The sequence below is a fragment of the Sciurus carolinensis genome, chromosome 10, assembly GCF_902686445.1.
Source record: "Sciurus carolinensis chromosome 10, mSciCar1.2, whole genome shotgun sequence".
In the NCBI taxonomy this organism is placed as follows: Eukaryota; Metazoa; Chordata; class Mammalia; order Rodentia; family Sciuridae; genus Sciurus; species Sciurus carolinensis.
The window spans coordinates 101,634,322-101,647,611 of record NC_062222.1 but is presented as its reverse complement, the minus strand read 5'-3'; the positions used below and the strand labels follow the sequence as shown (position 1 = coordinate 101,647,611).

At 37.3% G+C, this 13,290-nt stretch overlaps 1 protein-coding gene across 1 annotated transcript in view; it reads right to left on the bottom strand.

The window, feature by feature from the left end:
* Corin (corin, serine peptidase) overlaps positions 1-13,290 on the bottom strand; it is a 283,207-nt gene that overhangs the window by 186,747 nt on the left and 83,170 nt on the right. The window contains 1 exon segment of the mRNA XM_047567531.1: positions 914-1,121. Within this exon segment, the coding sequence (XP_047423487.1) occupies positions 914-1,121 (208 nt within the window).

Here is a 13,290-nt window from a genome sequence, read left to right as displayed (position 1 = left end):
GTTTCAAATATTCCATGGTTCCTTTTTATTGATTTATTCTGATTGAAATTTATTTTTTATCCTATTGATATTATGCTGAATTATCTCTATTTGTCCATCCACATCTATCTACTCTTTTACCCTCTATCCTGCACTGGGTCCTCATGATGATTGAATCATCCAGAATTTCACCCATACTTGACTTAGATTATTTAGATGGTAAGATTTAGGACTTTGGAGTTCATGATATTTAAATTAGATTTTGGATCTTATCCACTGCACTCAGATCAGTTGTGTCCCTTTCTTGTCCTCTGGTTGTGGGTGAGTTCAGTAGGTTAGAGGCACTGCTAGCAGAGTAAGGTCAGGGTATTTGTTCCTACTTTCTCGCTATAGGACTGAAGCCACACAGCTTGTAGTAATTTGTTACAGCAATGACTGTGCTCCTCTGCCCAGGGACGTAGCACCTGGACAATGAGATACCCCAAGCCCACGGCTACAATCCTCCAGGTCCTACTGGCCCTTCCTGCTCTTCCAGCCTTGGGTGGTGGAACTGCACCTCCCTATCAATAGAAACTGGTCCTTCCAAGCACTGTTTGTTCTGTTTACTCTGCCCACACTGCCGTAAATAGTCTCTTCAATAAACTCTTCCAATCAACACTTTGAGTGTGTTGTCTCTCTCCTGCCTGACCCTCACTCCAACAGCATTTGAGTATCCTCTGACAGCATCAACCTACACACTAAATACTTCTCATTGAATAAAATTATTCTGGGTTTTCCAAACCCTTGTAGCTTCAGAGACCAATGTGGATCTTTTTCTCCTCTAAGAGTAACAAAAATGAAACGCGGTAGCATAGGATGATTTTGTTTCTTTTGGACACTTATCCCTGGGATCCAACAGGATTCTTATCACTGAATGATTTGGGTTCTAAAATACCTGTCATCTCCATCAATGATGCATTCAGGGAAGGCGAGGCTACAGCCAAATAGCATGATATGCTGGTAGCAACTGAGGCGATGGAGGTACATGAAGAACTTGATGAACTTCTCCATTTTCATATTTTTGACAATTGAGTAGAGAGGTGTTAGCGTGGTGTGGTAGGGTAGCATCTGACATTGGCTGTGGGTGATGTTCATGCAGACACCTGGGAAGTGGAGACAATTACATTTAGAAGTAAACACATCAGAAATAAATGTTTGCAAACTGATTTGATATGACAGGTTACTGTGTTCATAGGATAAAGTATATTCTGCAAGTAATTATAGTAAAAATTGTTATAGCTATATAATTATGCACACATACAAGTATGTGTAGTACATAGATATGATAATGGAATCATCCCATTAATACTTAGAGAAGGAGAGCAATCATTTCCTGGGCAAATATATGGGAAAATATGTGGTCATACAAAGCTGGTGGGATCACAGCTGAAGAAGATAAAATGTATCAAACAAATTTTAAACATGCATACCCTTTGACATGACACTCTAGAAACTCATGACACTCTAGAAACTCATCCTAAGGAAACCATCATGGTCATGAATGTAGATTTATCTGCTGGTATCTTCATCTCTGCATAGTTTACTGTTTTCTAAACATTCAATAAATGGAATGGGTTTAAAACATTAGGGAATGAACAACAATATTTTATGTATTTGACAGATATATAAAAATGCTTTAGAAGAATAACCATATACAGTGATGCTCATAATATCATAAATAAAAATAGCAAGTCACAAAACAATCTGTGCACTGTGATCTTGTTTCTGAAATCACACAATTATACAAGGATTGGCAATCCTCCCTATATCGCAATTTAGGATGAGCTCAGAGCCTCTGACTTCATTTTCTCTCATAGCAAGCTCTTCTGAGCCCCACCACAGCCACGGTCTTTCCATTTCCTTCATTCTAGAAACTTGCCTGGTTGATCCAATATAAACCCAAATGTTGACATGGGTCCCTGGGATGAGATTTTAGGAGCCTTATATTTTTCTTTTATTCTGTAGTCTTATTGGTTTATATAAGATGTATTGCTTTTATTCTTTAAAAAATGAGATAATCAAAATTAATTGTTATTGCTGTTGTTTGGCGAGTTGCTATTTAAAGCAGAATCTTCAGGTTTTAGAAATACAGTGGAAGAATTAATCATATTTTGAGGAAGGGAAAAATTAGAAGGGAAATCTCAATAAGAATAGGAACAATTCTTCTGATTGCTATACACTTCCCAGAGAACTGAGAAAATGTACTCTCCAAACATAAGGTTAACTTCACTTTAATAAAAATAATATTAAAAATAAGGCTGTATCTTTGATAAGATGGTCAAACACGTACATGTCTAAGACAAAATAAATGCCACCCACAGTAGCAGGATTTCCTACTCTTTCTGCTTCAGTCATTCAAACAGGTCACTTCAGTCTACTTCTGACCCTTTCCTTGTCTTCTAGGTCTTCTGTTAAGCCATTTCCAATCTCACTTTTCTTCCAGACTGCTCTAAAAACCTTCAAAGACCTATAAGAAGTCTCTCTCCTGAATGACCAAATTGTAGCCATCAGATCAAAGAGTCTCATACTTCATGAAAAGATACAATTCCCCATTGTTAGATAATATTCATTGATCACCCAAAAAGTGTTGAGCTCAGTGGGGCAAGATCAAAGCACAATTTCCACTTTCAAAGGCAACCAATGACAAGTGGAATTTTCCAAAGAACATAAGGACAAGACACTTTCTTATACCTCACCAAATTCAAAATACAAAATAAGAAAGGGAATTACAAAAAAATTTTCAAAGAAAAATATGGAAGCCACACAAATAGACAGATGTATACCTAAATGCAGTTTCCCGTAAGTGCTGAGGTGGAACAAACTGGCAGATTTCATGAAGATGAGGCTCAAATTGTTCAGTGAGGGAAGTTAAAGCAGATGTCAGTGTGAAAGAGCATTATGGGCAGGGAGGAGGATGTACAGTTAGCAGGCTCAAAAATGTCACACTGTGTACACTGTGCTATGAACACAGAGGTCTGCTTATAAGACATAAAATTGTTTTTCTTTATTAAAAGCATGCAATTGTTTGCAGAAAATCAGATTCAAGAAGACATTTATTGAAAATCAACCTTTGCTGGGCACCAAAACAGGCACTCAGATTCTCTCGTTCACAATTATCTTAATTTCACAACTCAGTGAAGTGATATTGTATCTATGTTATACATGAGAAAACTCAATTTCAGAAAACCTCCTGGGGGTACATAGCTGTGGAGAGCAAATTCAAGAGATGAAACCTCTGTCTTCTGAGTAACTTACAAATGGAGGCAACAGGTTAATGTAAATAGGGTTATTACATTACAAACAGTTCTTAAAGAGGATAATTATTAATGGCCCATGAAAGGAAGAAGCTAAAATTCATATAATATCACAAGGTCTGTGTATTAGTTCATTTCTGGTTTCTCTTTCTAATAACACAATACACAGACTGGGTAATTGGAAAGAAGTTAACTTTGGCTCATGGTTCTAGAGATCTAAGAGTCGGGGGCCACATCTTCTTGCTGGTGGGAAACTGCAGAGTCCTGGGTCAGCATGGGGCATCATGTGGCAGAACAGCAAGCTTGTGAGCTCAGGGCTTTCTTCCTCTTCCTATGTAGCCACTGTGCATCACGGGGACCTTACCCTCATAGCTTCATTTAATCCTTAATACCTCCCAAAGGTCTCACCTCCAAACACCATTAGAATATGATTTTGAGGGTTCTATTTCCAATATATGAAATTTGAGGGGTACATGCAAACCACACAGTGTATCTATATTAATATATAATATACCCATATATACTCCACATGTTATAATTTATTTTAGTTATATTATTTTCTTTAGGAATTATCAGTTTTTAAATCTGCACACTTGAGCACAGACCACATCTGAAGCAATGAGATGACCCAAAACTCATGCCCCTCACCTAGACAAATGAAAACATTAAATATCAACAGATGGGCTGGAGAGATAGCGCAGTCGGTAGAGTGCTCACCTCGCAAGCACAAGGCCCTGGGTTCAATCCCCAGCACCACCAAAAAAAAAAAAAAAAAAAAAAAAAAATCGACAGATCATTTGAAAAAACACAAGATGGAAAAAATCATAATTTTCCATTCATGTCACTGTGAGTTGCACAAAAGAAAAAAAAAAGACATTTCTCTCTAGAATCTCTACTCGGGAAAAGATGAAAAAGTAATATAAAATCCTAAGTCTCAGAAGTCTCAGAATAATTGGTATAGACACAAACACTAATGTCTTATATTTGTGTAAAGGTTTTCCAAAGTACTATCAAATTATAAATTTTAATCCTAAGACTATAACACATATTTTCTCATTATACATTAAGAAACTAAGACTCTTGTAGGTATGTAAGTAGACAGCAAGACGATGAAGAGAGAGATGGATGGGCGAATAAATAGCTAAGCAGACCAAAAAAAAGTGACTTAAGAGAAACACAAGGTAATAACAGAAATGAGACTTTTGTTCAGGCCCTCCACCTGTCAGGGCAACATCTCCTTCCTCCACCACACCTGTCAATAGTACAGCAAACACTGAAGAAAGCCCCAAAAGCAAAGTTTAATACTGGGTGGATGATGAAGAAAGATTAGATGAAAAGGAAGAATTCATTTTGTGGTTGAAAGATAAAAAAGGTCTGGATTAGCAGAGGCATATGAAAGGGTACTCTTGGTAAAGAAAAATAAAAATTTAAAGATTGAGAATAAATGCATGTGACAAAGAAAGATTATAAAATTTAAGCCTGGGCTGAAGTATTCATCAAACTTAGCTAAGAATTTGCTCATAGTCAGCAAGTATAAAAGGGAATAACTTCTAAGCCTCTGAACTTCAAGCCTTTTATATTCAGGTAATTGTATCAGTTTCCTATTACCCACCCACCTCAGCACGTGGATCAAATTATTTTTCCTAGAATGTTCCATTGTACTTGAGACATGTAATTCTGGTATTGTATGTGTATATATTCTCACCAGGAGAAAAGAGTTTTCATAAGCCAGTCACATGATATGCAATGTCACTTCTCCCTGAGGAAGGGGAGAACCACTATTGAAAATGGGCTCATTTGCTATTGTTTTTCAAACTTGGTTTTCATAGGAAGAAAGAAAGGAGGGTGTTATTTTTCTTCACTAAGAACTTACTACTGGGTCTAACAGAAATTAAAGAGCAGGGCTGATACACAAGAAGACATATAACTGACCAAAGTGTTCCTATAGACATCATTATTCTGTTAACTATTTTAAAGAAGTTACATCAAGTTGGGAACTAAGGAGAGGAATCTGAAAACATATCTGAAAAACAAAATTACTTCTTGATGCAATATACTTTTGGTTTAGTCTAGTCTGGTGTAGTCTGGTCTGGTCTGATCTGGTTTGCAATGCTGGGGGTCAAACCCAGGGCCTCTTCATGTGTGCTAGGCAAGCACTGTACCACTGAGCCACATCCCCAGCCCTCAATACAGTGTATTTCAAGTAAGACAAATATTTATTCTTATTAGAGATTCGATCCTAAAGCTCCATTGCTAGTAAGACATGATTTAATCACAAATTTTTAGAGTACTCATTGATTAAAAGGCAGGTCTCGACTTGAGAAAAAAATTTAAAAATAAGAAAACAAAGTGCTGCTGAAAGATGTCAGTGATTTGTTTTGTTTTGTTTTCATAATCTGAGTCAATGACTTTCTAGATGAAACTTGTACTTTCTCTGCTCATATCCCGTTGCGAATACTTCTAGATTCTAGAATCAGGAAGCAAAGATGGGTGGGACTTTGTAGGAATTTTCCTTATGCTCAATTGGAAGTTATGATAAATTCTGTTTTGTCTAACTTTTATAATTAAGTAATATGAATTTTAAAAATTCTTCTAATTTTAATAGCAGAATTAAGAATGGTTAACTTTCCTAAACTAACATATACTTCATCATCAGTCCTGAGTAATCCTAAATAATGATATCCACAGTCAGATAGGGCTGGGGCAGGGGTGCAGATTCATTTACTAGACATTTCTTCACTGAGTTTTTATGTTAATGATTTTTGTCGTTCACATTCTCTATTTTCCTTAATTATAAATGATCTTACTTTAAATATATGTGATATGGTTAATATTTGTATTTGCTTTTGAATTGCATAGCATTTATTTCAACAGTGTTCTTTTTAAAATTTCTTAAAATCAAATAAAATATCACTTTTTAAATATAAGCAAAACTGTATCTAAACCATAGTGATTAGAATACAAAGTAGTATTGTTTGATAGAATAGAACTCAAACCAAAAATAATGAAAAATCAACTTTCTAAAGTACTTTGGTACCATTTGTCTAATATTCTAACAGGAGCCCTTGGTAACCTTTCTGACTTTCTTTACACTATTGCACATTTCATTAAAGGCCTACTAAAGTGGATTCCACTGTGCCAGGAAGTGACATTTTATCAGAGCACATTGATTTGCCCTAATTTACCTAAACTGCCTCATTTGAACTTGGGGATTTACTTCGCGGTTCTCCCCTGTAGACCCTTCTCCATTTGTTTGTTCTACTTCCTGATCCTAAGGATGCAATGAGATTGTAAAGCAGAGTTTTTGTACACAGTTCTTTTTAGTGGTTTGAGAAAAAAAGGTCATGAGGGGTTTGGCCTCCTTCCCAAATTTCCCTTTTCTATTCCTCTCATTCAGTCTGTTATTAATTTTGTTTTTGCTTCCCATATGATATCCTTTATTACCACATCTTCAGTTTAAATCCTTTTTCTGGTTAGGCTGTTCTGAACCTTCTCACATCACTACTTCTGTCTGTGTACTTTTGTCCTCAGTATTTACGTTTGTTCTCAGCCCTTTCACACACTCATTTGCTCATTTGCCCACCTTATAAGCTATTATCTCTGTCACAGCTGAGGAAACAAGGTTAAGTGATTTCCCCCAAGGTTCACACAGCTAGTGAATGGTAAAGCTGGGTTTTAGCTCATCTTACCCTAAGTCCAAGTCTCTTTCTATCAAGAGCTGTCAAGCATCATAGTTAAAGGCATCTTCTCACCTGGGTTTATGCTGCTACTCAGTGGGGGACCTTGAGCCCCCCAGAGGCAGGCAGGGCTTTGCTCACTTTTCATCCAATAAACTTCTATTGATCTCCTACTATGGGTCAAGCAAAATGATACTCTAGCAACAAAGCAAATGATACTAAGCAAAACAAAATCCATGGCTTATGGAGCTTATGGTCTAGTAAAACACACACACACACACACACACACACACACACACACACACATAAAGGTCCATCAATATCTAAAGAAAATATTTTTTTTTATTTTTTACAGTTAAGATTTATTATTTGATACATTTTTAAAATTTACTTTTATTGTAAACAAATGGGATACATGTTGTTTCTGTTTGTACATGGAGTAAATGCATACCATTTGTGTAATCATACATTTACATAGGGTAATGGTGTTTGATTCTTTCTGTTATTTTTTCCTCCCCCCCCACCCCTCCCACCCCTCTTTTCCCTCCATACAGTCCCTCCTTCCTCCATTCTTGCCCCCCTCACACCCCTCATTTTGTGTTATCATCCGCTTATCAGCGAGATCATTCGTCCTTTGGTTTTTTGAGATTGGCTTATTAAATATTTTTTAAAAGACATAAATAAATAAATATTATCCAACGTACATGATTATACACATGGTCATAGCCCTAATGCTCAGAAAGACTCAAGAGAGCAGATGTGCCTTCATAAAGGAAGACTAACATCACAATAAGTTTATTCTCATTAAGGACTGCACAAAGACTATTAGCTTTGTGAAAATTGTCGGAATTCACTTGGAGTCACTTGTGTCAACCCTAACAATAGATAAATAAATCCGGGAGGTTATAAAAGGAGAGTTCTCATGCACGACTGCTTGGTAAAAGTGACTCTCACAAAAGACTTCCAGAAACAACGTGGCACAAGGGTCACCACAATCTTACACAAAAATACTTCTGTAAAGATGTCCACCCAAACCAGAAGAATGAGAAATTATACTTCATCTACATATTATGTATCAAAGTGTCATGTATACTGTCACGTATAACTAATTAGAACAATTTTTAAAAAGAAAAATGCTCACCTAATGAATGTTTTCTCACTTGGACTGATACTGCCTTTGCTATTGATCCTTCTACCCAGGCATTATTGTTTAAAAATATCTTACATAACCCTTGTTTCCCCTCAAAAGGCTTTCCCTTGCCTTGACTTCTATAAATATGCAGTTTGTTGTGGTGGGCACATTCCCCTTATGATGCTCCACTATTCACAAAGAAACTTAATTAACCTTTGGAGAGTCTCCCTCTAATTGTTATTTAGGTTGATAGTCTTAAAAGTAAATTCCTCTCTAAGAAATACCAGAACTAAATATTCAAACAGCCTAACTATTATAAAATTCTAATGCCAAAAAACAATTGATCCAGCCTGTGGGCTTTTCATTAAGTCATATTCATGCTCAAATATATTGCTTGTTACATCCTGTCTTTATTGTTCCTATTATAATATTTAAGTTGTCATCAGTTCATATTTTATGGGATTTATAGTCATCAAACAAGAACATCAAAGGGAAGCAACTCTCTTTTCTTCACTAGAATATTCATAGCAGCTAAACTACACTATATGGGTACAGGGAGCCACAGCAGAGGCCTGACTTCAAAAAACTAGCCTTTTCAGAGGACAGCAAATATTTCCATATGCATCCCATTTAAAAGTGCTTCTGTAAAAATCATCTTTTCTGAGTCCGCCTTATGGGCCATTTGGTTCTAGGCTTCACTCTCCTGCTTAGGAGCCCCAAGTTGCTCTGCTGTGTAGGAGCTGAAGAACCCTAGGGAAAAGGACTGGCTCCTGAACACCCGGAAATGGTTCAAAAAACTGGCAGGGAGCTTTAAGCAGAAAGCTTCCAGAGCCATTCATGTATAAATTTGATTTTATGAAGCACAGCAAGAACAGGCAAGCATTGAAATTATAGAGTTCCTTGAATTACCACAAAGGAAAAACACCATGTACCATTGCTTACATCAAGAAATAGAACATTAATGATGCCCTGAGAACACCTGCATGTCCTCTTCCTCTGAGTACCCCTCCGTAATGTCTGATGAGAGTGGATGGCAAAGAGCTAGCTGGCACTGACCTGACAGGGAGCAAGCTGGGTTCTCGGGATTCAAGAAGATGAGGTTTTGAGAAACCCGGAACCAACTCAAAGCCGCCAGGTGAGTTCTCCCACTGGGGAGGCGCCCTGGATGGGGCGGTAGTCCCAGAACGCAGGGAACTTTGTGAAATAGAGCTGCCCAACGAGACCCACCCCCCCAACCCCCACCCCCAGCGGTGAACTTGGATAACCGGGAGCACTGTAGAGGAGGGCCGCTCAGCAAGATGCTCAGGCCGGAGCAAAGGCCCTGGGACCGTAGGTGGATGCTCAGAGGAGGAGCCACACAGAGAGACACTTACGGGCAGAGCGAAGGTTCCAGAACTGGGGGCAGCTTCTCTGAGGAGGGGCCGCCCAATGAGAAGCTTTGGCACAGGGCTAGGCTCCCGGGGCCAGGAGGTAGGTCCAGGCCCCTGGGAACATTGTAGAGGAGAGCTGCCCAGCCCAAGTGGTAGTTCTGGATTGAGGAGAACCTCTAGGAGGGGAACTGACCAGCAAGACACCCCCACCAGGTGAGTCTTCCCTGCTGGGCGAGGCTGTTCCACAAGGGGGTAGAACAAGAGACACAGGCCCAAACAAGCCTTGCCTCAGCCCACAGTCTAGTTCCCCTTTGACCAACCATTGGTCAACAAGTGGAGGCACCTCTGCCCACTAGCAGGGAATATATCCCACCTGAAGGCCACCACACCTAGAGAGGCAGCTTCCTTGTGGATGGAGCACTGCATTATCAAGTTCCTCCAAGACTTCAGGCTACTGAAGGCTAAGAGGTGAGTTATTGGAAATCTATAGGGACCCAATAAGCCAATAGAGGAAATCTGAATATCTCAGCATTCCACTGATACCTGACCAATATGAGAAACAAGGGAAGAAAATGTCCCAAACAAATCTAGATGACACCATGTCCAATGACAGCATGGCAGAAAAAATGTCAGAAAGGGAGTTCAGAAAATACATATTTAAAATGATCAGGGAAGTGAACGATGAGATGAAAGAGCAAATGCAGGCATTGAATAATCGCACCAATCAACAGTTAAAAGAGCAAATACAGGCTGGGGAGATAGCTCAGCTGGTAGAGTGCTTGCCTCGCAAGCACAAGGCCCTGAGTTTGATCCCCAGCACCACAAAAAAAAAAAAAAAAAAAAAAAAAAAAAAAAAAGGGCAAATACAGGAAGCAAAAGATCATTTCAATAAAGAGTTAGAGATATTGAAAAAAACAAACAGAAATCCTTGAAATGAAGGAAAAAATAAAGCAAGTTAAAAACTCCATAGAAAGCATAACCAATAGGATAGAACACCTGGAAGACAGAACCTCAGATATCAAAGACAAAATATTTAATCTTGAAAACAAAGTTGACCAAACAGAGAAGATGGTAAGAAATCATGAACAGAATCTACAAGAATTATGGGATATCATGAAAAGGCAAAATTTAAGAATTATTGGGATTGAGGAAGGCTTAGACAAAAAAACCAAAGGAATGAATAATCTATTCAATGAAATAATATCAGAAAATTTCCCAAATCTGAAGAATGAAATGGAAAATCAAGTACAAGAGGCTTATAGGACTCCAGATATACAAAGTTACAACAGACCCACACCAAGGCACATTATAATGAAAATACCTAACATACAAAATAAAGACAGAATTTTAAAGGGTGTGAGAGAAAAAAATCAAATTACATTCAGGGGGAAACCAATACGGATATCAGCAGATTTTTCAATCCAGACCGTAAAAGCTAGAAGGGCCTGGAACAACATTTTTCAAGCTCTGAAAGAAAACGGATGACAACCAAGAACCTTATACCCAACAAAACTTACCTTCAGATTTGACGATGAAATAAAATCCTTCCATGATAAACAAAAGCTAAAGGAATTTACAAAAAGAAAGCCAGCATTACAGAACATTCTCAGCAAAATATTCCATGAGGAAGAGATAAAAAACAATGATGCAAATCAGCAAAGAAAGGAACTATCCTAAAGGAACTGTCAAATAAAGGAGAAACCAAGTCGTGTCAAAAAACAAAAATGAGCCAAATGACTGGGAATACAAATCATATCTCAATAATAACCCTTAACATTAATGGCCTGACTCATCAATCAAAAGACATAGACTGGCAGATTGGATTAAAAAAAAGATCCAACAATATGCTGCCTGCAAGAAACTCACCTCATAGAAAGAGATACCCATAGACTAAAGGTGAAAGGATGGGAAAAAACATACCATGCACATGGACTCAGCAAAAAAGCCAGAGTATCCATCCTCCTATCAGATAATGTGGACTTCAAGCCAAAGTTAGTCAGAAGGGATAAAGAAGGACATTTCATACTGCTTAAGGGAAGCATAAATCAGCAAGACATAACAATCATAAATATCTATGCCCCAAACTTTGGCTCATCCATGCACGTCAAACAAATCCTTCTCAATTCCAGAAATCAAATAGACCACAACACAATAATACTAGGTGATTTTAACACAGCTCTATCACCACTGGATAGATCTTCCAAACAAAAATTAAACAAAGAAACCATAGATCTCAATAACACAATCAATAATTTAGACTTAATGGACATTTATAGAATATACCATCCAACATAGAGCGAATACACTTTCTTCTCAGCAGCACATGGATCTTTCTCTAAAATAGACCTTATTTTATGCCACAAAGCTAATGTTACCAAATACAAGAGATAGAGACACTACCTTGTATTCTATCAGATAATAATGGATTGAAATTAGAAATAAATGACAGAATAAAAAACAGAAACTACTCCAACACCTGGAGATTAAATAATACACTATTGTATGATGAATGGATAACAGAAGACATCAGGAGGGAAATAAAAAAATCTTAGAGGTAAACGAGAACAAAGATACATCATATCAAAATCTCTGGGACACTATGAAAACAGTACTTAGAGGAAAATTTATTTCATGGAGTATATTCAATAAAAGAAGAAAAAATCCACAAATAAACAACCTAACACTACAGCTCAAAGCCCTACTAAAGAAGAACAGAGCAACACCAAAAGTTCTAGAAAACAAGAAATAGTTAAAATCAGAGCTGAAATCAATGAAATTGAAACAATAGAAACAATCAAAAAAATTGACACAATAAATAGTTGATTCTTTGAAAAAATAAACAAAACTGATAAACCCTTAGCCACACTAACAAAGAGAAGGAGAGAGAAAACTAAAATTACTAAAATTCAGAATGAACAAGGAATTATCGCAACAGACACAATTGAAATACAAAACATAATTAGAAGCTATTTTGAAAATCTCTACTCCAACAAAATAGAAAATTTCAAAGACATCAAAAGGTTTCTAGAGACAGATGAGTTACCTAAACTGAACCCGGAGGACGTACACAATTTAAATAGATCAATTTCAAGTAATAAAATAGAAGAAGTCATCAAAAACCTACCAACAAAGAAAAGTCCAGGACCAGATGGGTTCTCAGCCGAGTTCTACAAAACGTTTAAAGAAGAGTTCATGCCAATACTTCTCAAAGTATTCCACAAAATAGAAGAGGAGGGAATCCTCCCAAACTCATTCTATGAAGCCAATATTACCCTGATACCTAAACCAGACAGAGACACATCGAGGAAAGAAAATTTCAGGCCAATATCCTTAATGCATATCAATGCAAAATTCTCAACAAAATCTTAGCAAATCGCACACAAAAATATATTAAAAAGATAGTGCACCACGATCAAGTGGGTTTTATCCCAGGGATGCAAGGTTGGTTCAACATTCGGAAATTAATAAATGTCATTCACCATATCAACAGACTTAAAGTTAAGAATCACATGATTATTTCAATAGATGCAGAAAAAGCATTTGATAAAATACAGCATCCCTTCATGCTCAAAACACTAGAAAAAATAGGGGTAGTGGGAACATTCCTTAACATTATAAAGGCTATCTATGCCAAGCCCATGGCTAACATCATTCTAAATGGTGAAAAACTGAAAGCATTCCCCCTAAAAACTGGAACAAGTCAGGGATGCCCTCTTTCACCACTTCTCTTCAACATTGTCCAAGAAACTCTAGCCAGAGCAATTAAACAGACCAAAGAAATTAAAGGGATACGAATAGGAAAAGAGGAACTCAAACTATCCCTATTTGCTGATGACATG